This window comes from Lacerta agilis, chromosome 4 (genome assembly GCF_009819535.1).
Source record: "Lacerta agilis isolate rLacAgi1 chromosome 4, rLacAgi1.pri, whole genome shotgun sequence".
In the NCBI taxonomy this organism is placed as follows: Eukaryota; Metazoa; Chordata; class Lepidosauria; order Squamata; family Lacertidae; genus Lacerta; species Lacerta agilis.
The window spans coordinates 36,938,951-36,965,448 of NC_046315.1; the positions used below are offsets into that span (position 1 = coordinate 36,938,951).

The window sequence follows — 26,498 nt, forward strand, 5'->3', positions numbered from 1 at the left end:
GAACCTTTAAATACCTGACATTTAAAAACAATTAAAATGTAAAGTTGCACATAGCATGTCTTTACTAAGAATAAGAAACTAATTAATATTCAGAGATTAAGTCTTCTATATCTGAAGTTTAATTCATTTTATATTATTGATTATCTATGATCGAGCAGAAAGGATGGTGTGCTACCTAGGAGATTAAAAAAAAATCTAGGCTGACTGTGAACTCGCTTCAAATCTCTCTGAAGATTTATTGCTGAATGTAAACAATTATAAAATGTTTTGCTTAGTTTGTGCTACAAATGATTTTAATAATAATAATATATTTTCACTGATCCTTGTAGAGTTGTTTGTTTGTTTGTTTTTCTTTTTGCTGACTTTCCCACTGTTCCACTGTCCACCCCAAATTTTCATGTCTGCACTGCTGGTTTACAAAAATTGCGTTTTTTCTCTGCTTTGTTAGAATGAAAAGAAAATTGAACAAGAAAAGAAGAGGCAGCGGGAGGAAAATGAAAAGTCTGCCATTGCCTTGAAACCTAAAACAGATCAGGAGCAAATGGACACTCAGAGCCTGAACAGCCAGCAATCAAATGAGAGTAGATTGGTAGAAAACTATAAATCTGCCCTAACACAACGATTGGAACATGAAGATGAGAATGACCAGCACATCTCAGAAAGTCTTGACTCTGGTGATAACGCCACTTTGAATTCTGGAATAGGTGGGTTGAGTTTCATGCTCATAATATAAACACTGGCTTTCACTTACTAGCCAGCTTCTATTGTGTTTGCCACAACTCCCCTTCTTTGTCCTCTAGCATGCATATAATGGTTGGATGAAAGGCAGGAAATATTTGATAATAAGGTCGTTTTTAATGTTGCAGTTTTATTTGCTGTTTTTATTTGATTGTCGTTTCAAAGGATTACACTGTTTTTACCATTTGGAAACTATAAGCCATTCTGAAAATAGAAAGGCAGGATACCTATTTGTGTTGTTTGTGTTTTGCTTTAGAGAACAGCAAAAAGAAAACAAAGAAGCTAAAATTGAAAAGGAGTCATCGAGTAGAACCAGTCAATACGGAAGAGCCAGTTTCCCCAAATCCTACATCAGTAGCACCTCTTGCACCAGGTTCGTAAACATGAATAACTACTGGTATATCAGTTTCAAAAAGGCCATTTCACATGACCTTTTAGATAATAGGAAAATAGATCTCACATGGCTTTTTTCATAACATAGAAATTTTAAGGATAAACCTGCCACTGTTGGATTTTATTCCAGAGTGAACAATATTCTTGCTAGGAGGGAGTCCCCCCACCCCACCCAGCACACACTGGGAGATAGTTGGGAGCATCATTTTACAACTCCTGGAATTAAGATGTTTGAGGAATTGGACCTCCATTAATTCCGACAATAATTGACCTGATTCAAAACTCTTGGGGTTAATGGATTACCCACCCCCTTTTCCACTTCCCAAATTTTCTGGTGGCAGTTCTTGGTGAAAGCCATATCAAAATATGTCTTTTGAGGGAATATACAAGCATTTGTGCCCTTAAAAAAATAACTAGATTAATGGGAAACATGACAGAATGAATAATAAGTGAACAGATGTGAACGTGACATAGATTAGAAATAGTCTGATGACTGTGGGCATATAGGGAATCTCTTTCTCTCCATGCCCTGCTTATAAGTTTCCCATAAATATTGGCTGGCTACCGCTAGAGACAGAAAACTGGATTAAATGGCCCATTACAGATGGTACTTGTCATTAGTAGCAACAAAAAAGGAGCACGGCTGTTCTTACATTCTTATCCCTGGCAGCTTGTTTTAAAATGAAATTTTCAATGCACAGTTTATTTATATTATTAATTTCTCCCCAACAGCCTAGATCTCTGCATCATCATCATCATCATCACCATTTTTTATTTGTATGCTGCCATTCTACAGTTAAAAACAATGCTCAAGGTGGCTTACAACATGACAAGATTTACATAATTACAAAAGTCATAAATAAATAAACCACATCAAAAAAAATACACAATGAAATGGAAAAAAAATTCCACATAAATCAAAATCTAAAACAAAATACAGCATTAATATCACAGTTTAAAATGACATAGGTAAAAAAATAACAGCAATTTAAACAAAAAACCAAAACGGAGCACACTCTGCCCAGCAGCAACGGCAGCAGCAGTCCTTTATAGAGCCCATCAGGCGCTGAGCAGGGGAGTCATGTTGTGTTTGGTTCCCACTGACGCCTAAAGGAAAATGTTCAGTGAGATTGTGTAATTTGCGTGTTTTGATTGTCTCGGTGATATGTTGTTTGTTTGCCTTTAAATATATACGTGTAACCTTTTCTGGGTTACGAATGAATGAATGAATACATTCCATCTTCACAAAGATGAATCTTTGCATCAGTAGATTTTTGTTTGACAATGTGGTGTTGCTCTTTGATATTTTTTTTTCCTGTAGTTGGCTGGGAAACTCCTACTAAAGTTAACAGAATTCGAAAACTTGAACCTCTTGGTGAAACCCGTCGTAATGGTAATTTCAGAGGAGATCACAATTTGTTGGTTTTCCTCAGAAACCTATTCCATTTTGCATGCTGGCTTTTTTCTTTCATTTCAACTAACTATGTGCAGCTTTAATAGCATATTTTTTCATGTTTTGAAGAGAGCTCATTCTTTGTTCTAGCTCCCCCTCCCCCATTTAAAGCAAAGTGTGGGCTGCATCTTGCTTATAAGGTATTTGCTTCATTCTGTTTGCTTCAATACAAATTGGTCTCTGGTGTGCCCCTGCACCACGATTTACAAATAAAGCAACCAGCACCCCATGGTAACGGATCCCATTACATATAATACTAAATATGTACTTAGGTATAGACCAGAGGGAAAAAATGAAAAAAGCCCAAATATTGCCAGCTTTACATATATCAATGAATTCCTAAAGCTCAGGTGGTATGTAGGGATAAATCTGTTTTAAAATAGACCTTTGTTCTAAATCTCATTGATTGTACAATAAATGAGCCAATTCTTTTAAAAATTCAGCTGCCTTTTTCTTCTCAGGTGACTAATGGAGTGAAATACATCTAGATGCTTTTGCACTGTAGCATATCCTCATTGCTTAAGCATTTGTATTGAACAATATTTCCAAAAAAGGGGACGCCCTTAGATCAGTGGTAGAGCACATGCCTTGCATATACAAGATCAAACCTCATCTCTAAAGGATCTCCCCTACAAAAGGCTGCAAAACACTCATGTCCTAGAGAACTGCTACAAGCCAGAATAGGTAATATTTAGGTGGATGAAGGCAGCTTCATACATTTGCAGAACTATTATTTTTTTCCAAAAAAGTAAAAAAAAAAGTTAATACTTGTGGTGGTAAGCACAAATACTTGCACTGTAATGAAACGGTTACATAATATGCCTTTCCAAAAATTTGTGTAACAAAATGCATCTTTCTTTTTTAAGGAGTATAAAGAGAAGAAAGCAAGAGAAAAGAGAGAACAACAGAGGTAGGGAGGAGAGCGAAGGGCTTGCATTTGCTGATTTCATTCCCTTTGCTCAAAACAAGGCAGCCTGATTTGTGGCTGGAGCCTGAGAATGGAAATCAAAGATATATATATATCCTTGGACCCAAAATGGAGCGACTTTCCATATCTTTCTGATGTGTAAACGCAAAGTGGAAAATCTTCTCATGCAAGAAATACTTCTGATTGCACATGGTAACTCAGTTTGGTGAATTGCTGACACAAGAATGCATGTGGCATTCATCACCTATAGATTTGATTCCCAGAAATACAGTTAACAATGCTTATCTGTCATGGAGTTCCTTGCATTCTTGTCTGCATTTCATTAACGAAGAGCCACAACTTGGATTTGAGATGATAAAACAGAATCTGGGGACAAACTGAGAGTCATGTGCCATGGCTTTTTTGATGCGACTATGGGCACTAATGAAAGTTTAGAATCTTCTGTTAGAAAGTGTGCATTTGCCAGAATTCCAATACTGTTCAGCTTCAGGAGAAACAAGAGACTTCATCAATCCTCCAAAAGGTTTGGTCTACACTTCCCATCATCTTTAGTCAGCATGGCCAGCCAGGGCTGATGTGAGTAGTAATTCAAAACATCTGGAAGGCACAACGTGGGGGATGTTGAGACAATTTCCCTAAAATTCAGACCATTTTAAAAACTCGCTTATGCAAAAAGAAGAAGGAAAAGCCATTGGATTCATGTATATTTTTACTAGAGAAAACTATGTAGCAAATATTTATGACAATACTTAACGTCATGCAACGTCATGTATGAAAAATAATTAACTTGACAAACTGAATCAAAACTAGGGGGAGTAAGATGTATGTAGCTTACCATCTATTTTTGGTGCCACAGATTCAAAAATATCCTAAGAGCTGCTTGCATGCACTTTTCCTGTTAGCTCTCTTTCCTGCTGAGCACATAAACCAATAGTTTTCTTTTTCTTACTTGATAATTTTGCACGTATTAAGCTTGCATGTATCACACATGGATGTTTTTAGAGTGTAAAGATGAATGTTTTCCTTCTCTTAGCTATATTTATTAATTTGGCTGTGGGGGTGGGGTGTCTCCTTTTTCCTTTTCCAAATCCTGTTTATCTTAGGAAACACATTGTATTGTCTTAAAAAAAGAACTCCCCAAATTCAGAAGTGTACAAGCAAATCTGGAGCTGGTGTGTCTGGACAACATTACAGTTGAAGGTGTCCACTTAAAAAGCCCCTACTATCATTTACTGCTGCTTTATAGCTAACTATGTTAATGTGGAAAACAGTGGAAGAGAGGGAGGAACTCTGCAAGTGAATGGTCCTTTGAAATTCTTCCTTTCCCTTTCTTTATTGATCCTGGTCAATGTGGGCTTCACATGGTTAACTATAAAGCAGTTGGGGAAAATAGCAGCAGCAACAGTTTGGGGTGTGCCTGTATATATAATCAAACACATCATCCCAACTATTCAGGTTAGACAAATTTTTAATTCCCTCCCCTCTTTTTTGTTCATATTATGTTTGACCCTATTCCTATATTTCTTTTAACATGTTATGATTTTTCTCGCTGAAATACATTACCTGTAGACTTAAGTATCTGCTGGTGTGAAATGTTTCAAGCATTGCCATTTTTCTTCCGCAAGTCTTCATGACAAAATAATGTCATTGGGAGAAATTGCAAAATATGGGTTAAAAAAATTATGGACAAAGGTATACCTTTTCAGTATTGTATGTTTTGCCATGCCCCCATAACTTACTAAACCAGCAGGCAGTTCCACATTGGTGTTCCTCTTCTTCAAAAGAATAGCTAGATATATGGTACTATATATGTTAACTTGGTTTATTTTCTGATGTGTGTTAGATTTCTATGGAAAGCCGCTGCCTCCACTGACTATACGGCAAAGACCTAACAGCGATACCCATGAAGTAATTTCTTAACCAACAGTCATGTGGCAGTTTTTAAAGAAGCACGTATCATGTAAAGGGAAGACCTGTATAAGACAATGTGTTATTGTTTCCAGAAACACCTGCTATTCTTAAACGTTGCTGGGCAAGGACAGTAAAGCTGCCTTGATATCTCAGCCGTGAAGATGGCCCTCACAAACTACCCTATTTCCTTCTTGACTCACCAGTTCTTCTTCAGGGTTAATGTGGAATGAGAGAACTTACATTAAGTAAAACTCTTGGGAAATGGAACACTTGTTTTCCTTCCTGAAAAGGATAGTTGCAATCCTGAAGAGAACATTTTCAAGACCAAATGCAACTTAACTGTGCATCTGCAAGGACTGTTTTAAGTTTGGCTTAATACTTCAAGGAGACTTGTTCTTTTGTTCTTTTTGGGGAGTTGTAAAATACATGCATGTTCAAGTGGGGGGTATAAAGTGTACATTTTAACTATTTTTATATTTTTCTAGTATTTTGTTTTAACAGAACTATTTGGTTAACAGAACTATTTTGAAATATTAAAGTCCATAGCTATATTCATAAGCAGAACATATTTAAGAATGTCACATTTTCACAGCACTTCACTCTTGCACGTGATTTGCCTCACTAGTTGTCTTGTTGTTACTTTGTCATGCTCTGATCCACCAAGAAGAAATGTGAGTGCAAATGGATGTTGTGCTCATGTCTTTAGTGAACCACAGCTAGACTTCCTGGAATAATACCATTTATATCTTCTGGAGGCAAGAGTGAAGTAGGAGGGCTGAATTCAGCCCCCATCTCACTTTCCAATAGATTATTAGTAATAGTCCGTGTGCAACAATGATTCCTGGAATTGATTTTTCATTTCTTCCTGTTAGATTGTGTTGCTCTCGTGTGACAAATGGAATTGTATCCAAAATTATGATAGTTTTCTTCATGGAATCATTTGATTTTGACTACATAGTAACCTAAAATGAATTATCTGAGAACAAAAGCCCCAAGGTCTAAGAACGGAAACTACAAGCAATAAAAAGTTGAAAATAATTTAAATTTCCTGGAAAATTAAATCACTTATTGCAGAAATTGGGAACCTGTCACTCTCCAGATACTGTTGGACTAAAGCTTCTGTCATCTATCACTTTGCAGCTGGCTGAGAGTCGCAGTCAAATAACATCTGGAGGGCCACAGGTTTAGTGTGTATGCATTTTTCGTAAGATAACACTGAAATGCTTCTTTTTCAGTTTTGTGTTCAGATTTGTGCATATGAGAATATATGATAAGGGAAGCCCCTGTATGATGGGCAGCTCTGAATATTCTTGTACACAGTGGGTACAAATTCACACTAGCATTAAAGTGAATAAGGAAGTCTCTTCTATTGGAGCCCTCTAGATCTCTGAAAACTGTTATGTTCTGACAACGTATTTCTAAACTTTTAACAAACTGGACAGGAAAGGAACATGAAAATATTTCTTTGGTACTATGTATATGTGTGTTTGAATATCAATTAAAGAGAGTAACTTGTACACCAGAAATAAAACTGACACAGTTGAAGCCTCACATTTGACTATCAACGTCTGTGAATTTTGCCTAATTGTAAATTTCATTCCTTGAAATATATCTAACTTAAAACCTGCGTGAATATAAATTTTATTTGCATGTGGATGTAGAAGTTATCCATCCACTGACTAATTCCCCTTGCCTGGGAAGAGCAAGGAACCACAGTAGCAGCTCTTACCACATCTAAGGATGATCCTGTCTTGGGGGCGGGGGCGCGGTATTTTAACTTTGTGTTTTGTGTTAAAAACATGCTTTGTCCAAAGCGCTGGTAGAGCACCACAGTATCATTTTGAAAAGCATTTATTTGCTGCATTTTCTCCCCCTAGGATCTCAAAAGTGGCCTACATTTAATTCCCCATAACAACCCAGTGAAGTAGGCGTACTACTGTCCTGCCCGGCACCAAACTGCTTTCCCCTTTCGAGCCCCACGTCGGGAGAAAGATTCCCTGCATTGCATGGCCCTCGAGGTCCCTTGTGAAACCCTGCTCCTTTCGTGTCGACTGCAGGGACAGAAGTCAGCGGGTTGACTTTCAGCGAAGCCGCGGGAGGAGGGGCTGGAGCCCCGCCCTTCTGATGACCCGGCGCGCTCGCTCGGCTATGCCATTTCCGCTGCGAAGGGCCGGCCCACGGGGCGCCATGAGTGCGCTGCGGCGCTTGGGCCGGCTCGCCCGGCGGCTCCGTGGCTGGGAAGACGACTGCCGCCGGAGAGACACCCACTCCTCGGCCGAGGAGCAGGTGAGCGCCAAGCGGGCGTCGCGTCCTCCAGCACGGAGAAAGGCGCAGCCCGGGCTTCCTTGCCACTACGGGAACCAATCGCAAAGCAGAGCCTTCCCGGCCGCGCGCCGCTAGCTCCTCCCCTCTTCCCTCCAAGGCTTTGAAAACTGGAAGCATTGTGTAGCTGCAGCTATAGACGTATTAAAAAATATAGATTGAAAGATGCAGCACCAATTTCCGGACTCGATAGAACTTATTTTCCCCTTAAAGGGCTGTCCCTTGAAATCCGTCCGTTATTTTAAAGCTGGTGTTCGTGACTCTTCCTCCCCCCCGAGCCCCGCGCGCAACAAAACATCGTAGCAAAAAGCGAGGCTCGCGCGGGTCTTTAATTAAGAGTTTCGAAAGCTGCAGCCCTGCGCGCTTTCCCGACTGGCTGCGGTTGGGGCTTACTCTGAAGGAGACTTGCATAGGAATTCCTCGCGCGTAAAACGGAAAGGTCGTCCTTAGTGCTTGTGCGTTAAGGCGTCTCTGTGCGACTCAGCAAGGGGTTGAGACGCGTAGGGAACTTGCCCGGTTGTTTGGTAAGGGGAAAGGATTCACTGGAGACCCAGGATCGGCCACACCTCCAAGAGGCGACCTTAGCACTGCGTTATATTTCTGGATTCCTGTATGCTGCTTGCTTATTTACTGAGCCTCTGCAGCTTCAGCGTGCACCCCACACCATCCTGCAATATTCATCCCACACCAAGTTGCGCGGCTGTCGTAAGCCACTCTCGGGCAGACTGAGCTAGAAAGAACTGAAGCCCTTCCCCCCCCCCCCTGCTGTTTTTTGGTTGAGGCGCACACACGCCTGTGTCCTCCCTGCTCTATCAAAATGTTGATTCTTCTGCCCTAAGGGGGTATTTAAAATAATTTCCCCTTTCAGAACTGGGAGATCTTTTTCACATATATATATATATACATATACACACACACATACATATATATCTATCTGGACACAGTAAAAGATGGGGAAAAGAATTCTGATAAATTCACCACCACCTGTCTCCCAACTGGGTCTGAGTGGAGAGTAAATCTGCCTATGGTATTTAAGTAGCCATCATCAGGCATGGCCAGTTCCACCTCCAGCCATGTTTATTTATTACGTTTATATCCCGCCTTTAAAAAGCTCAAGTCGGCTTCGTTGGTTCTCCTCTTCCCCATTTTATCCTCCCCTGCAAACCCATTAATTAGTTTTGGGTATAGAGACCAAGTCACCCAGGGAGCTTCATGGCTGAGGGGGGATTTGAAGCTTGATTTCCCCAAGCCTTGTTTCTTGCAATCCTAGTAGTAACCACAATGGTTCTGCCTCCATCCTTCTACTGCACCCACCAAGATAAAGAGAAACTGGAGAGCCATCTGATGATCTGTGTAGAATACCTTTCCCCAGTCGAGTGACCTTCAGATGCTTTGCACTTCAACTTCCATCAGTCCTGGTTAGCACAGCTGGTATAGGAGATTATGAACAGACTGTTGGCAGCAGGTGTTTTAAGAGGTCCGTTTGCTTTCTCTCCCATTCAGTAGAGAGGATGGATTCTGTGTGTATTCTCTTGGGGAACCAGGATCGGAAAGATTGGGTGTGATGCATCCTTGAGAGAGCAGTGGTATGTGTACTGCTTCCTCCTGCTGCTTGTGGTACAGCAAGGGAGTCTGGGCAAGGGGAAGCTGTCTTGTCCTCTCACCTGCTGGCTTTTGTATGGATGATTCAACATTGGGGACGTGGGCCCAGCAAACCTCAGACCTTCCTGACAAAGGCTGAGGTTGAGCAGGGCCAACCCTGCTGTTAGGCAGAGTGAGGCAATCGCCTCAGATGCAAGTACTTGGAGGAGGGAAGTGTCCTTAGCACTCCTGAGCCTCTGACATTTGATCTCCCTCTGCTGGAGATCGGAGCCACACAGCCTGCCACACACACACATCCAGGTGCAGTGAATGATGCCATTCTGCTGCCAGTGTTGTCAGCTTCCATACGTGGAATTGGGGACAAATGGACCATCTTGTCCTTTGCCTCGGGCTGCAAAATATTTTGAACTGGTTCTGTGGACAGGCAGGGAGAAACAGTCTTTTGCTTGCTTATTCTAGAGGTTTTTGCTGGCGCATTTGCATTTTTCTAGAGGTTTTTTTTTACTGTTGCTGCTGCATTTTTATATTTGTAAATTTATTGTAAGATGCTTGGGGGGAGGGGAGGGAAAACCTGGTAAGAAGCAACTAGCAAGTCAGTAATAATAAACAACTTACAGTGAAATCTTAACCATATCTACTCAGAATTAAACATTACTTACTTAATTAATCAGGCCTCTCCTAGGTAAGTGGGGTTGGAATTAAAGACAGTTATTTTAAAGTGAAGTGGAAGGGGAACTTATTCACAAATCTTTTGTATTAACCTTTTAAGAATCCATGCTGGCGTAGAAACATCAGTTACTTGTTGAGAATACAGCTTCTTAAACTGTACCACATAGAGTTAAAGTATAAGTACAGTACAGCCTTTGGGTAATTGGTATTCATATATGCTTTTTTGTCATCTTCTCTCCAAGTTGGAAACAAAATCAGAAACAAAGCTTCAAAAGAAAATATGCCAAGTTGTTCTCAGTCATTTTGAGAAACAATACTCCAAAGAGTTGGGAGAAGTGTGGAACTCAATCAGGTCAATTTTCTGTTTCTTTTCTCTCCCCCGCCCTCCCCCCTTGTTCAATGCACCATAAAATAATTACAGTAACACCATAAAATAATTACAGTAAGCATAGCTCCTCAGAATGCAAACTAATGCAAAGTTTTGAGTTTTCAAATGTGCTTTCTGTTCCCTCAGTCTTTTATACTGAGAAGGCGGGGGACAAATCTGATGACTACATAAAAAAGGGATGACAAATTTCTGGGTTTTTAGGGGCCAACGTCGTGCTTCAACATCTGGACTAGATTGGACTAGAAAGACCCTCAGTCCCTTCCAACTCTGCAAATCTCTGATGGAAGTCAAACAGCATCTGGATGGCACCATGTTGCTCTATTTTTCATGAGTAGTCCAGGACTGAAAGTACATTTTGCCATGTACCTTATTTATCTAATTATTTAGGAATACATACCTTGTTTTTCAAAGCAAAACAACAACAAAACCATTCACATAGCAGTTCATCGGTGTTCTGGTTTCATAATAAGATGTACAATACAACTTGGAAATATTGTTACTGTTGTTTTCCCTTGCAAATGAAATTATGGGTAAGCATTGTAATATACCTTGATTAAATTTGGATCACCAAGGACTAGAAGAATTGTCCCAGGGATTTGATATGACCCGTTCACTGCTAGTTGGCCATCTCTAATGTAAAAGAAGAGTTCATAATTAGGCACAGGAAGCCTAGTATGCATGCAAATGACACAGGGACATTTCCCTTTAATCTAATGCAGACAAATGGACTAAATTCTATGTTTCTCTGGGTTTGCTCAGCCAGAACTAAGCTGTGCACTATTTTTTTAAAAAATACCTCTTGCAATGTAAGATAGCCTTTGGGGATTTGCACAGTGCCTTTTCTTTATTTATAGATGATGCAAACCAACCTGTACATCTGGAATAATGCTTCTGGGACAGAAGAACCAAGGCTGACTTCAGCCTAGAACTTTTCATTTTAGAAATTTCCCTGAGCTTGGGTGCTGGAGAAGTATAAAAGATTACAGTACTTCAAACTCTTGTGTGCTGTTAAGAACATAATAAGAGCTTGCTGGATCAGGCCAATGGCCCACCTAGTCTAGCATCCTGTTCTCACAGTGGCCAACTAGCGAGGCTGAGAAAGTGACTTGCCCACCCAAGCTGACCCAGAAAGCTTCATGTCATTCAAACCTGTGTCTTCCCCGTCATAGCCTGACGTAACCGCTACACCACTCTGACTCTCCTGTAATACCACTGAAAACAGAAAGTAAATCATGTGATAAGGGGGAAATTCAAAGGCAGTTTCTGTAATCCCACCCACACTAAGAGTGACTCATTCCAGACTAAAAATCAGGTGCAATATGTTACCCTCCTGTATTGATCCAAACAGTGATGATGAAAATGCGTTTGCATGTAATGCAGCCTGCATATTAACTGTAGCCCATCTGTTTAGCATAAATCTCTGCTTGGTGCTGAGCTGTTTCCTCTCCCCTTTTCCTGATGTTGACACACTTTTGTCTTCTGCATGCCTGTGTGTAACATGTATATATTTCTTTTTTAATCTCCAGTCAAGTGCTTTCAACACCTCAATGCTGGCAGTATGCTGTCCTCCTTAATAAATTCAGTTTTTCCTCTGAAGTGGAGAATGACTTGCACTTAAAGGGCTATCGCCTCCTTTTCCCGGAAACTTCGTCCTGTTTTCGCCAGTCACTCAAGTGTTACATCAGTAGCAGTCCTGGAAGATTCCCTGCTCAGAAACACAGAGCTGGTAAACTGAAAGAATATTACCTGCTGAATGCAGCGTCAGTTCTGGCTGTGCTGGCCCTGGAAGTTGAGAATGGAGAGAAGGTTTTAGATATGTGCGCTGCTCCAGGGGGTAAATCGATAGCGACGCTTCAGTATGCTTGGCCAGGTAAACCACTGCACTCCTAAACCAATTAGAACACACAAATTGGTTGCTAGATTGCTTAAATAACCTATTAAGCAGGTTATTCAGAGGCATTCATTAAGAAAGCTCTTGCGGCATTCTCCCCCCCCCCCTATTGCAGTCAAAACCCAGCACATCAGGAACTGGAATTGGAGCTGTCTAATTTTTATTTCAAACGCAATCTGCATATTATGCCCTTGCTGCCTGACACCAATTTTTCTGTGCATTAGTCTGAAGGCACATGAAAAGAAGTGCTCTGCAGTCCTCTGATATTTTCACATCATCTTTGTGATACCCTGGTACTCTAATTTTGCAGGGTCAGCTAGAGAGGGAAACAACGCAACCTTGGCAAGCTCGCGAGTTGCTGATACATTAAAAGAACGCTTCCCAGTTTGTATAGAGTGCAGGAGGCACATGAAAAGGAAGAGAGAATGTAAGAGGATTAGCAGGGCCAGCGCTACCATTTGGCAGACTGGGGAGGCTGCCTCAAGCTGCAGATGTTTGAGGGGCAGCAGCAAGTTGTTTGTAGGGCAAGACTTTGTGGGCACATACCCTACCCTATACTCCCTTAAGCTAGCCTGCTGCCCTCAGACTTGGTGAAGGATGCTGTCCTGTCATCACCCCAGTAATGCAGATCATCCCTTCCTGTGGGTGCTTTGCAATTAAAAAGGGGGGGCAGTAGGTGCTTCATTGCACCCACCTGGAGTATAATGTAGTTTGCCACCAAAGGCAATTCTTGCAATATTTTTATTCTACCATCAATATATGTGTTCCAAAAGGGACTGCTTGACCATTTGGCTGGATCAGTGGTTCCCAAACCTCCATCTCCCACCCAACAACTTGAAAATGATTTTTCTCTGTGTTGTAGCAAATGTAATGCTCTGTGCTAGGGCTGTATGATTTTTTTAAAAAAATTATGTTTTGTTTTTTTTGCTTTTATTTCTTACATAGAAATCAAATTGTAGTACAGTAAAATGCAATGTGAGAAATAAAAGAAGCAAGTGAAATACAATTAAAATCAGTATTGATATTTAATGTGAAGGATTTGCTGTCTCCTGTCTTCAACCACAAATCCACAGACACACTGTTGACCACCTGAATGAAGCTCATGGACCAAGCAGTGGTCCACGTTTTGGGCAACCCTGTTCAGCAAATGGTTTCCACTCCTCGTATTGTGTACTGTCAAATCATCTGGTAATGGGAGAGACCAATCAATTGATTGCTTCACCACTACATGCTGATGTGTGTTGGGTTTTTTTAAAAATTAGTCCTAATTCTTGAGATAATGTTGCTACTTCTAGCTTTGGGTTCTGATTTCACAGGGATTGTTCTGATAGTCTGGTTTGCATGCCACCCTGGCCGGTTTGTTGGGACAGGTGGCAAATTGACTGCATGTATTAACTCATCTGAGATTCTTTTTCTTTAGGGCTTCTGCACTGCAATGAGTATGACCGTTTGAGATCACGCTGGCTGAAGCAGACACTGGAATCCTTCATCCCAGAATCTTTGATGAGCCTCATTACTGTTTCACAGTTGGATGGAAGGCAAATTGGAAATCTTCAGCCTGAAGGCTTCGATAAGGTATCTCTTTCATGGCTGCTAGCTTCATGGGGCTCAGACTTTCTCATTCTCCCATCAACCCCTTTCCAGTTCAGGGATATCACAATTCTCATTGATGGCTCTTGAATAAAATAGGAAGATAAAAAACTGTAATTTATTAATTATGCATTTATCCTTTGGGTCGCAGAGGGTTCCATCAGATCTCTCATCCGGGCACTGATATTAACATCGTTTTTTCAGTTTATATGCCACCCTTCCTCCAGAAGGAGCACAGGGCAGCAGACACAGCAATATTAAAATATTTTTAAAAACCAAGTATGCCTTTCCAAACTATATGATTCTCTAAGATATTTAGAAGATCCCCTCCTGGTGGTGCCATGGCCTGCCTTGATTCATCTGGCATCAGCTAGGAAAAAGGGATTATTTGCGATGGCACCTGCATTATGGAACAATCCCTCCCCACTCCCAAGATCCAGAACACCCCCGCCCAGTGCTGAGCTTTCTATAGCAGTTGAAGACATTCTTGCTCACCCAAGCTTTCGGGGACCCTTGATCACCAGCTTAAGGACTCGCTATTCATTATTAGTGTAGTGTACTGTATAACGTATATATTTCTTACATAGTTTTGTGAAACTTTGTTGTTGTTTTTAACGGTTGTATGCTGCTTTGATACTTTTTGTGCAAACTAGTTTAGAAACTTTTTTTATAAACATTTTTGCTTTGCGCTTCCATAAATGTTTGCATTTGAATAAAATATATGTAGTGCTTGAAATGCAGTAAAAAGTTTATTTGATTTGTAGGGAGATGGCACTGTCATTGGGTGTTTTCTCACAGTATGAGATTTTTTTCTGTCCAGAGTTTCCATGTTTGGCTTATTTTTACTTTGCTATTGGTCACTCAGGTGCTCGTGGATGCTCCATGCTCAAATGACAGAAGTTGGTTATTCTCTTCCGATACCCAGCAGGCTACCCTGCGATTAGCACAAAGGAAGGCATTATCTGCTATACAGATACAGCTGCTAAAGTAAGAAACACAAAGGAAGATGACTGAAATTCAATAACGCTCAGCCCTGGACTGAAGGACGTGCTGAATTGTATTCTGAGGCTCGGTGTCTGTCTGACCCATATACTATCCTCTCCATATGCAGCCACACAGACCCAGTCATCATTTAAGAAGGCAGAGCTACACTGTCGCCTCCCAATAACTGTCATGGTTGAGAGAGAGAGAGAGAGAGATTCTGCTCTTCATGCTGAGCAATAGGCCTGTAACTAGGACAGTCACAGGAGGCAAAGGAACACGTTTGCGCTTACTTGCCTTTTAATGTACTTCAGTACAACACAACTAAATCTTTTTTCAAAAAGCTTTTTTCTATAGCCGTAGAAAAAATAATATAATTTTTTTATCACCTCAGTACAGTTTGGGGGACAAATGTAGCCTAAGAAAGCCATAAAAAATACATTACTTGAGTGAAGGTATGAAGTGCAGGACCATTTGTACCTGTATTGAGAACTTTCCTTTTCCGGTATAACAATATTGTTGCCTGTAAGTCATCGGGTCAACGGTACCCCACAATGTTAAGTACGTACACCTACAAGAATGGCACGTAGAGTCTAACTGACCCTGCAGTTTCTAAAATGTGAAATAGCACATTGCATCATTAACATGCATAAGACATTGGCTGCTACATTTTTATTTTTATTTTGCCATTGCCCTTCTCTTGGTGTCCGCAGTGGCAGGGCATTACTCTTGACATTTCAGGTAAGCTGGGTATGTTTCTAGACTCAGCCTAGGATTTGATCCCCTCCAGATCTGTTAGGAAGAGTTGGTTTTGGGTTGTTCTGTCCATTGTAGATCGTTCGGTTTCCAAATAATGCCACCATTTAAGCAGGAAATGTAAACGTACTATGTTTGGGGAAGAGGGAACCACCATTGGTCACCATTTGATCATGCATTTGGAATTATCCACAACACTTTCTGTTTTTTTATAATAAAGAACAACCTCATGCTTTCATTCTGATTTCTATCTGGAATTGCTGCATCATTATGCATCGAAGGAAAGAGAGTCGCTGTTCTCTCTTTTTGGGGGTACATAACAAAAGTGTCAAATCTTCTAAACCAAGAAATTGCTGTTGACACTTCTGGATTTGTAGACAAGGGCTTGTGGCCACATGTTTTCCTTAGCCAACCTTCTGACTGGCGGCACACTGATCAGAAAGCTGTTAGTCGTTATATTCTGTGCAAAACCCTGTAAATGGGTTCTTAAGTTTCTTGTTCAACCAAGCTGGCCGAGATTATGAGCTGCTATGGCTGACTGCTCACAAAGATGCTTGAGGCAACTCAACACCACATTTCGGAAAGATCTTCCTGTAAACAGAAGAAGGGGGTCACCTAAAGGCCCTTGATGGGAAATTGCCATTAAGTCTGGCCACCTGTTGAAATGAGGGTCCATGTTGCTTGCAAGCAGTTGCAGTTGGCCTCAAAATGATCACAGAAGCAGAATCAGTATCACTCAGCATAAATTCTGCAACTAGCTACAATGGGAGAGGGGACAATTTTGCTGGGGCACAAGGCAAGTTCTAACTGGAAAAAAAGGTTTTAACATTCAGATCAGATATACTTATCTGTATCTAATCATGTTCATATGGGAAAAGGCTTGCTTATATCACTATTCCCAGTTCTTACCAAATATGTTAATTTAACCAACTTTGTAATATGGGATATATTCCATAGTATTCCATCTGTCATATTTGACAATAGGGCATCCTAGTTTTTTTAAAAGAATTTTTTAAAAAAACAAAACAAAACAAAAAACTTTGACTGCTCACTTACTTCTTCACAAAGTAAATTCTTTTCTATCCAGAGGAGACGTTTTCAGCTGGGATCTTACCCTGAGAGCATACTCAGAAATGCTCCCAGTGGGACCCTATACTGTGTCATATATAGATAGCCCTGGTGCTGTGTTTTATCGGTGTCCCTAGCCAGATCATGAGGCCAGCAGGAGACTAGTGGTGTTTACATGGTCTCTTTCCAGCAAACATTGGGCTTGGATAGTGGTGATCTGCACTATAAACAGGAACCCATTTCAGGCCATTTTACTTGTTAAAACCTCCTGTAGTTGATCTGGGAATCGTAAGTTTGGATTGTACGGTGCTGGAAATCTTGAGAGTGGGGGTCTAGGCTGTGTGTGGAATACCTAGCCAACTCTCAGAAGTAGAATTCCTAGGAATCCTCAAGAAAAAAGGAGGAGGGAGCGGTAATAGATAAAAATTAACAAGAAGGTTTTCTTGCTCGCACCTAATTAAAATAAGTGGGTTGGGTCCAGAGGACATTTTTCCTGCTTTGGTCCCATCAAATTCAGTGGGACTAATATCCTTATTTACTTTATGTGGGATTGCAGCTTTCATCAGCACTTGGTCATTGCTAGCCAAACCCATACAATTAAATTAATTTTCCAAATAATGTATTCTAGGTTTTTCATCTGTCCTCAAGAAAATTCATGGCTTGAATTGGGTGTATTTGGTATACTGTCGCTTATACTGTTGCCCTTGCCTTATGTTTTACTGAGGCAAGTAGAAATGATTAGAAATGTAAAATGTAGAGCCATATAATATGATAAGGTTATATGAAAGAGGAGGCCAATGAGTTAAACAAGGAATTTCCCCCCTCTTCCTCATTCATTTTCTCCCACTATATATTACTTTATGGCTATTGATCAAATACTAAAGCTTTTTAATGTAGTGCTATGTTTCACCTCAGAAGTATCCCGGCTGTCAGGATGAATTGAGAGAGAAATAAAATAGTTTGTTTTCCTAAAAGTAGTGTTCTTTATGGAACGCTCTCATAAATGGCAGCACAAGAGAAGGTTGGGGACTGTTTTTCCCCCTTTTCTTTGCATGACTTCCTCAAGAAAAGGTCTACAGGAAGCTTGTGATTTATAACCGAAATATGAGTGTCTTATTGCAGTAATGCATCATGTCACCCATTTCCTTTGGAGAAATCAATCACATTTAAAACACTGACCTCCTTCAGTTTTCTCTTTCCAATATTTGACATGTAAAATCCAATTTGTGAACTCCTGGCTCAAGGAAGCATACATCATTCAGTGAAATTTTTGCAAATTTGTATAAATCATTCTAGATTATAATGCTGAAGTGGAACATTCTTGACAGCAGGAACCTTGTTGGTAGAGAAAAATCCAAACAAACCAAAATTGCCCATCTCCCCAAAGCACATTTAATCCAATTGGGCCTGCTGTCTAGAAGAGAGAGAAATTGTGTGTTTGATGAAAGCATACCAGGCTACAGGAATAGCAGCTGCAAACCAATAACTTTTCTGCTATAGTTCTGAATATTAATTCAGCCGTCCACCTCTCGTTATTCATAAATAAATAAAGCAATAAATGCATTGATTAATATATTGTTATACATCCCTTTTCTGTTATGCCTTCTGGCTAAAACAAATAAAAGTAAGTTATTAATACTATAACATTTCACTGTTTTGCCATGAATCAGCAAGAGTCTGAAACAGTGGGATTTTACAGCTTATGTGTGTGCAAAAGATCACTCCATGTGGTTTATTACCCATTAACGTATTATTAACACACTGGCTTAGGGCTAATGTCCTGTAGTGAAAATCACAGCCATTCTGCTTCCCTTCAGGTCTTGCTTCCACGCTAAGCAGGTCTAGGTTGTGGTCTGGCTTAGCATTACAGTCAACCCTGAGGTTGTGTTCATCTCCTCCAAACAAATTTTGGTTACAGCTCATGGTTTGGCTGGAAGGACTGTTGGGAGGACGAGTGTGACTTTGGAGCATCCATAAGTACACATGGCTTCCCACTTCACACAGTTGCCCTCTCACTTGTTGACGTTAGCAACAATGAAGAAGCGGGTAGACTGGCATGCTCACAGCCATCAGTGTTTAGTTGGCCATGAAGAGGGCTAGCTTCAACTGTGCTTCCGGGTCTGGATTGCAGATAACCGTAGCTTGCTAAATTTGGGCGTTATGGTAACCTCAAAGTTATTGGAGACCAGAAAGTGAAGGAGTGAATTGGAATTAATCAGGGGGGAAAGGAGGGTGAGACTGCACAGATTTGAGGCACAGCACTGGTATCCAGACTGTGGTTTTCCTATGCCATGCAAATGGACCTAACAGCTCACTTCATTTTGATCAAAGAATCACAGTAATTTAGAGCTTTACTTTTTCCACATGTTATAAATGGCTGCAAGGCTGGAACACACAGTGGGGGAAGTGAGTGATGTATAGTCAGGCACAAAGAACTGCTGTGATCTTTCAAACATTTCTCTAGGTGTATTTCTATAGTTTGGACAAAGTATGGCACCAGTTTCTGTCTGGTTTGGAGTTATGAACATTAATCTAGTAGTCTATATCAGATGTTCCTTTGAATCTTTCATTTCTTTAAAGGCAGACATGGACAAGTGTTAATTGGGCATGTTCTTAGGAGAAGGGGTGGAGCTACATTTATTAATTCATTGCATTAATCACCCTCCTAAGACCCTAGGGTGATGTAGAATAAAACAAAAATAGCTACAGGATACATAAACCATGTTTTCAAAATACATATTTTTTTCCTTTCACTACTTTTGAGAGAGTGCTGAGTTTTAGTTTTAGTTTTGGACCACGTAGAGAAATTTAGTGTGAGGCCCCATTGCCCTAGCACAGGGGGGGGGGCAACTCCCAAGAGACTGTGATCTACTGGGATCTGATCACAAACTGGGAGTGATCTACCCCCTTTTGAGGGGGGGGGGTTCAGATCAAAGTTGTTGAGCTTTTCTTAGGAAGGAGGAAGGCCCATTTTGGGGGGGGGGTCGGGTCAAAGTTGTTGAATCTTTTCAGGGAGGAGGTAAAATGTTGAGCTTTTATTAGGGGAGCCACAGTTGTTCAGCTTCTTTGGGGGGAGCCAATGATCTACCAGTGATCTACCGCAGACGTCCAGTGATCTACCGGTAGATCACGATCTACCTGTTGGACATGCCTGCCCTAGCAGAAGCACTTCTATGGGTTTCTGCTTGCGGGACCAGGTAGTTGACTCTGACTCATAGAGGGTAGCCAATTTGTTGCCCTCAAGATGTTGCTGGGTTACAACTCCCATGAGCTTCAGCATGACCAGCAGTCAGGAATGATGAGAATTTCTTCAGTATTTGTTTCCTATCCCTTGGGTCTGTTATACCTCTATTGATTTGCCTCCATCCAGATTTCCAAGAATGCTGTCAGTGCTCCAGATACAAGATATATAGACTGGACTTAGGTTTGGAATTTAATGTATGTTTGGGTGTAAGCACCATCTTATAAGAGGCCTTCTCTCATGCACGGGATGAATGCCTCTTCTGATGCCATTATGAAAAAGAAACAACACTTCAGAAACAATGCTTTGCAACCTACCGTATATGCAAATTTAATGATGCAGCTAAAACTCATATGATCAGTCGGGTTTCAGCCGCAGTGCCCTGCAGCATCCCTCAGAGCCTTGTTCTTTTTTATACACATACACAAATCCTTCTCGCAACATGCACACTCCCATCTCTGTAGAACTCTGCAAACTGAGAGGGGTGACAGATACCCCACAGACGCCTCCTTTTTGCCAATGCTTCCCTCCTCCCCCAGGAAACGGAAGAATCTTTCTTTGCCATTGTAGGTTGAAAAGCTACACTAAGTACAGAGCTTCTTATACACCCTTTTAAGATCAATGGCTTTAAGGGCAACAATATTGTAGCTATACCAGCTGGATAAACGAAAATGTAGAGATTAATCAAGATTGCAGTATCTCTGTCCGTCCGTCCCCCCCGAGCATAGTCTTGTTTTGGATAACAAAAATTAGATGAAAACAATGGATGACTATGTGAATGATAACAGTTCAACCAATATTTCAACTTCATATATATCCCTGTCAACCTAAAATGCTGTTTTCTCTTGCCTGAAATGCTGTTTTCTCTATACAAAAGGAGCTATCATCACCTCCATAATGAGCGGTGAGACATGTATGAAGCTTTCTGGCACTGTTTTTGGCACATCACCAATGCCAGCATGTCGCCACGCTTCAGAGGCATATGATAAATTGCATATTGTGGATACAGAAGGGATTTTCTGGCCTTTTCGGATTGATTTTGTATGGGAGGGGAAAGCCTACAGTAACTGGGAAATGTAAGTGGAGTGTCTGTGATGTGGCTAGGACAGGTTGATCTTTAAAAGGAAAACAAAATCTATGATCACTTTCATAAGAAGGAATGTGGGGATGAAAGTAAATGTGATTTCAGCTGCTTGAGTGGCTTAGAGGGGATTGCTTTTCTGCTGATCAGAACCAGCCCGGCATTCTCAGAAAACGACTTCTAATAGCAAACACGAGATGGCAGCGTTGAAGTACAGCATAATCTCTCATAACTCAGCCTGAAATTTTTGCTTTCTCTTTTTGCTGCTGTTTTAATACGAACAATGGATAAATTAGGGACATAATTAATGCTGGTCCTTCTAACAGGATAAAGAACATGTAATTAGTCTCTCAAGGAGTGGGCTGAGGAAGTGGAGTTTGTAATGTGAATGACTGTGCCAACGCTATTGCCCTATCTGTATGTATGCATGCCTGTCTCTGTATAAAGTGTCTCTCTGTGTGTGTGTGTGTGTGTGTGAGAGAGAGAGAGAGAGAGAGAGAGAGCGACGCCAAGAACAAATATATAGCAATCTATCACAAAGTTTAATGTGTCTTTATGTGAAGGAGTTGTTTTTTGGCAACTTCTAGCGACAAAAGATTTTGGGGGCAGGTGTGAGCTGACACTTAAAATGGTGAGTTTTTGAAAGTTGCTGAGAATTTGAAGTGATACTTATTGCTCCTATATTCTCATTTGCTTCTTTTTCTTTTCGTGTTTGTTTTCTCTCCAGCTACTGCTAATGCAAGCCTTTAGAGGATATTCAGAATGTGTTAACAGTTTTTAAGTCTTCAGAGCGCTTAGGATGGATAAAAAAAAATGTTTATTGTCCCATTTATATCCATGGCTTAAATCCACATTCTTCAACTTCCCTGCTTTGTGATCGATCCATTTATCATGTTCAACGGTTGTTCTTTGAGCTAGTGCTAAATTTGCGATTAATTGAGCCTTGCTTAAACTCATAATAATGCTGCGTATAATATACATAGCCCTTTCCCAGAGTGCTTAAAACACTTCACATTTTATATCAGTAATCCTTAAAGGAGCCCTGTAGGATTGACCACTGTTATTACCATATTTCAGTCTATGGGGGAAGTATTTCAGTCTATGGGGGAAGTAAAGGGGTGATTCAAGAAAGTTGGTTGTGCTTAATTAAAAACAGTGGGCCAAGGTAGTTGCAGCTTGTTTCTCAGTGATTTCAATGGAATACAAGTGCAACTAAATTACTTTGGATTTGGGTCACATCTACACCATACATTTAAAGCACACAGCTGCCCCAAAGAATCCTGGGAACTGTAGTTCACAGACCTATGGTTTCCAGTACCCTTCAACTACAGTTCCCATGATTCTTTAGGAGGAAGCCATGGGCTTTAAATATATAGTGTGGATTTGACCCAGGATACAGATATGTTTTCTTCCGCCTCCTTCCATCTCCTGGTCTTTTCTGTCATTTCTCCCCAAAAGTAGTCTTAGTACCATTGGCACATATCAACCAAATGTAAGAGTATGGCCTATACTACGTGATGTCTTTTCCCAGTTTGTTGGCAGATTACTGCTGTGGAATTTTGGTTCAATACAACTCTTCAACAAATTGAAACTCTTTCAAATACACTGTATAACCGTTTGTTGATGGTTTATCATTTGGCTAAGTTCTGATACACAGAAGCCAGTTGGACCTTGTCCATCATATTCTACAGCACAATTTAAATAGTAGTATGTAATATTCCCAATAACAGCAGTGTATGAGGATATGTAATATTCCTGCATCAGGAGTGCATGTGGATAGTTTGCCCATTTAGCCCTAGAATGCTATATTGCTAAGCAAGCTGGTGACCTCATAATAGGTAACCTACTGTCAGGGAACTGTTCCCGGCGCAGCACAAGGTGGTGGAAGAGTTCTCGGGATGCTACAGAGAGCCCCGGCCCCACCTGACCAGCAGCACCTCCTCTAGCAGCGGAGGAAGCAGCGAGGCTTCCAGTGGGGAGGGGCATGGGACTCAGGGGATGAAGGGTCGAGGCTCTGAGGATGCTAGAGAGACCCTACACTCCCCTAGCCCAAGGGGCAAGGAAGGAGGCACTCAATTTCCGTCGCCTCAAAGGCGTCGAGGGGTGAAATGAAAGGATGGAAGGCGGGGTTTTCGTATACCGAAACTCTTTTGTTGGGGTCAGAACCGGAAGGGGCCATTCCCAGATTCTGCTGACATTTGATACAGACATGAACTTTTTAGCTCTGCACTGTACATAGTAGGCTATGCACAATAAAACTACTAAAGGAAAGGTCGGAGTTTTGCCTGGTTACTCATGAGCAACTAACCGAGGACCTTACAGGTACATTGTAAGATGGCAAAATGAAAATACGAGTTTCTAGTGAAAAGCAATATTGGGTGTGAGTTTTGGAAAGAGATGCACCATAATCAATGTTTAACAGCTGAAATTGCACACACAAATGAGGACTTTTTATAAGCATGTGACTTGCGGCATTTTTCATTATGCATATCTAGTTTTAGTAGTTCTCTGTGCACAGTCAGCATCGCAGGTATAACATGATGCTGTTAATAAATAAGAACCCCAAAATGCTATTCTAATAGAAGATTTAATGATACAGAATTAAGACTTTAAAAGTATTTTCTCCAATAACACACTAATGGTTTCTGTAATATAATTAAATCGGATTTTATATTCCTTAGTTGTGTGTTAAGAAGTGTATGACTTGCTGCTGATAAGCTAGACAATGCCCAGTCCACGAAAAGTGTGGCTTTCTCATTTGAAATGCATACGTTTAATCAATCCAACTCAACATTTCCGGTTCCTTGCACACAGGTCTGCAATTAAAGCCTTGCGTCCTGGAGGATCTCTGGTTTATTCCACATGCACTCTTTCTAAGGCGGAGAATAGTGATGTCATAACACACATCCTCAACTCCTGCAGCAATGTTTGTCCGGTGGATATGAGCGCCCTGGCCAGTTCTGCATCTCAGGAATTCACTCTTGCTTCTGGTGTCCAGCAGCATGAACTTCTAGTACTTCCTGAAAGGGGGAAAGCTTGGGGACCAATGTATGTATCTAAATTAAAGAAAATGTGATTGATATTCTTCTTGTGGTTGCAGTTCTTTTAGGTCATAATGACCAATCCTTTTTTAGGGGCAACAGCTTTTTGAAGTGAAAACCTGAACAGGGGATTGAAATCCAATCTCTTCTATTTGCTGGCAGCATCCCCCTCCATTTTTCTATTTCGGTACCCAATTGGAAAATTGGGGGACGAGTAGGGGGATGCCCAATGGGACATGCAGAGATGTGTTTTAAGTAATTGCGCCAATTCTGAATGTGAATTATAGGCGTGTTGAAGAACACCCAGTTCACTAGTCTGTGGGCCATGTGTGTGCACTTGCCTGTAGCTTGTAACAGAATTGTCAGAATTTGAGCACTCATTTTAAATCCAGTTAAAATGTATTTGCTTGTAGAAACGTACTTGAACACAGGATGACACTAAGAGCAAACAGTTTAAAAAGATGGAAGCAACATGTATTCACAGCACCTCACTACACAAAATGGGATAATTTCAGGAAAAAATGCCTGCTACGAATTCTGTTTTTATGAGAACAGCAGTGGAGACTTCTTATTAGAATCATAGAATTGTAGAGTTGGATATTCTGGTGGTACCTTCTAGTTCTGCGCACACATTAAGCAGTGGACAGCAAGTTAACACCTAGATCTCACTAATCTATAATGCAGTTTCGCCCACACCCTGCAAATAGTCACAACTGGAATCCCTTTTGCCCGAGATCCTTCTGCTCGGCTGCAGAGCTCAAATTTGGTATACCAAAATAGTCTTGTTTTGGAATTGCTTCACCAACCTTCAGTGAATCCTAAATAGCCGCCGTCAACCTCATTTAACCGGGAAAAGTTGCTGAGCAAGCATCTCTTTAGCTAGCTCTAGAAACATTAACTTTCTACTGCTTATTAGCAGGTAAGTATGTTAAATAGAAAGTTCAGCCACTGGATAGCATTTCTTTTGCACGCAAAGAAGTAACCTGGTTTTTGTGATTTTCAGATGCCATGTTTCTGGACCAGTTTTCAGGACAATGAGAGATTGATTTAAAGTTATTAACATCTTATTTTCCACTATTCCACCAGATTATGAATATCATCATGCACTTTTAAAAAGTCAGTGTCTGGTTTATATGGAGAATTTGTCCCTTTATGGTGAAGCTGTGTCATGTGCCAACAAAATCAGTTTTATTATGAAGTAACTTGTTCCCTGGCTTAGAGGATTGTTTTCTGCCTCCCTTGGAGGTTGTAGATGACACATGGAGACCAGCTTACTGTTACTGCTTTTACCTCTGTCAGAATCTGCAATGAAAGAGTTGATGGTGTTGAAAGGCCTCTAAAACAGCAGATTGTCAAGCAAATGTGGTGCTTTGGCATGGAGTTTGGAGACAAAAATGCATCTTATCTGGCAAATGCAAAACAAATACTTGAAATGAAACTAGGGTGACAAATGGCAGTAGCCGCCACACAGTGTTACAAGAGCATTTCTACACAAATTCAGCCATAATTACTGGTATAAACAATCCTGAACAAATGGTTTGTCTAAAGCAATGTTCGTTCTATTCTGAATGCAAGAGAGAATGAAGAATTGGCACTCTCAAGCAAATGTCCAGTCATTATTTATGAATTACTGCAAAACAATACTAATATTTATTTCTTCAGTATCGATCACCCGCTAATCACTGAATATTTCAATTTTAAAGCAGAGGAATGATGAAATAAAATAATAGCAGCATGCCGAAAATAATATACAAATATTACAGAATCCATAGAAACAATCGATAAATAAATTAACAGCTCCATCATAAAACAAAACTAAACTGATGTTAAGGCAACAATTAGCATTTCCAATTTAACCAAGTATCTGGATATAGAAAATGGGATATTCAAAGTGAAACAACCAAACGGCCTTAGCAGTTGTTCCCATCCCATCTCTCAACTGGAGCAACCCACTCCCTCCCCTTATTTTTCACATAAAGAAGGCTGCACTCTGTGACAACTGATTTTCACTCTAGAGCTTACGAGCAACTTCCTACCAATCACTCTTGGTATCCAGTCCAACCAGGTTTTCACTCTGAGTGACATCAACCTTTGCCTCAGTTCTCCCCAGCAAAAACCTCCCACCTTTTTCTACAATAGCAATAAAGCAAAATACACAAGAGAAATAGAGTTGAGATACCCAAGTAATGACACCAAAGGGGCACAACCCCTTTGGTCTTCCAGATGTTGGACTGTAACTTCCATTATTGGCCATGGGGGCTGGGGCTGAGGAGTTGGAGTCCAACCACATCAGGAGGGTCACAGCTTTCCTGTCCCTGATACACGATGCTGTGCTAGATGGACCAAGACTTTGATAGACCAAGGCTGCTTTTCCGAGCACAATTCAAAGTGTTGGTGCTGACCTTTAAAGCCCTAAACGGCCTCGGTCCTGTATACCTGAAGGAG

The 26,498-nt window shown here is 40.8% G+C and overlaps 2 protein-coding genes across 5 annotated transcripts in view; both read left to right on the plus strand.

The window, feature by feature from the left end:
- ARL13B (ADP ribosylation factor like GTPase 13B) overlaps positions 1 to 6,974 on the plus strand; it is a 42,917-nt gene extending 35,943 nt beyond the window's left edge. For 3 of the 4 annotated variants that reach the window (XM_033146739.1, XM_033146740.1, XM_033146742.1), the window contains 4 exons: positions 449 to 704; positions 995 to 1,111; positions 2,453 to 2,524; positions 5,356 to 6,974. In XM_033146739.1, the coding sequence (XP_033002630.1) occupies positions 449 to 704; positions 995 to 1,111; positions 2,453 to 2,524; positions 5,356 to 5,432 (522 nt within the window). In that variant the 3' untranslated portion in view covers positions 5,433 to 6,974. Of the gene's footprint in view, positions 1 to 448; positions 705 to 994; positions 1,112 to 2,452; positions 2,525 to 3,450; positions 3,495 to 5,355 lie in introns of all 4 variants that reach the window. The other variant, XM_033146741.1, reaches the window with a different exon arrangement.
- A 630-nt stretch (positions 6,975 to 7,604) lies between these two features.
- On the plus strand, positions 7,605 to 24,094 carry NSUN3 (NOP2/Sun RNA methyltransferase 3). Its single transcript, XM_033146745.1, has 6 exons — positions 7,605 to 7,709; positions 10,259 to 10,368; positions 11,931 to 12,274; positions 13,716 to 13,870; positions 14,751 to 14,872; positions 23,827 to 24,094. Exons 1-6 carry the CDS (start codon positions 7,611 to 7,613, stop codon positions 24,086 to 24,088), a joined length of 1,092 nt encoding a protein of 363 aa, XP_033002636.1. The 5' UTR covers positions 7,605 to 7,610; the 3' UTR covers positions 24,089 to 24,094.
- The last annotated feature ends 2,404 nt before the right edge of the window (positions 24,095 to 26,498 follow it).

What these genes read in the sequence shown, in the direction of transcription:
- NSUN3 (XM_033146745.1), top strand. Translation starts at nt 7,611, where the DNA reads ATGAGTGCGCTGCGGCGCTTGGGCCGGCTCGCCCGGCGGCTCCGTGGC. An exon ending in GCTTCAGTATGCTTGGCCAG is followed by an intron (nt 12,275 to 13,715) that starts GTAAACCACTGC and finishes CTTTTTCTTTAG; the next exon opens with GGCTTCTGCACTGCAATGAG. An exon ending in ATACAGATACAGCTGCTAAA is followed by an intron (nt 14,873 to 23,826) that starts GTAAGAAACACA and finishes CCTTGCACACAG; the next exon opens with GTCTGCAATTAAAGCCTTGC.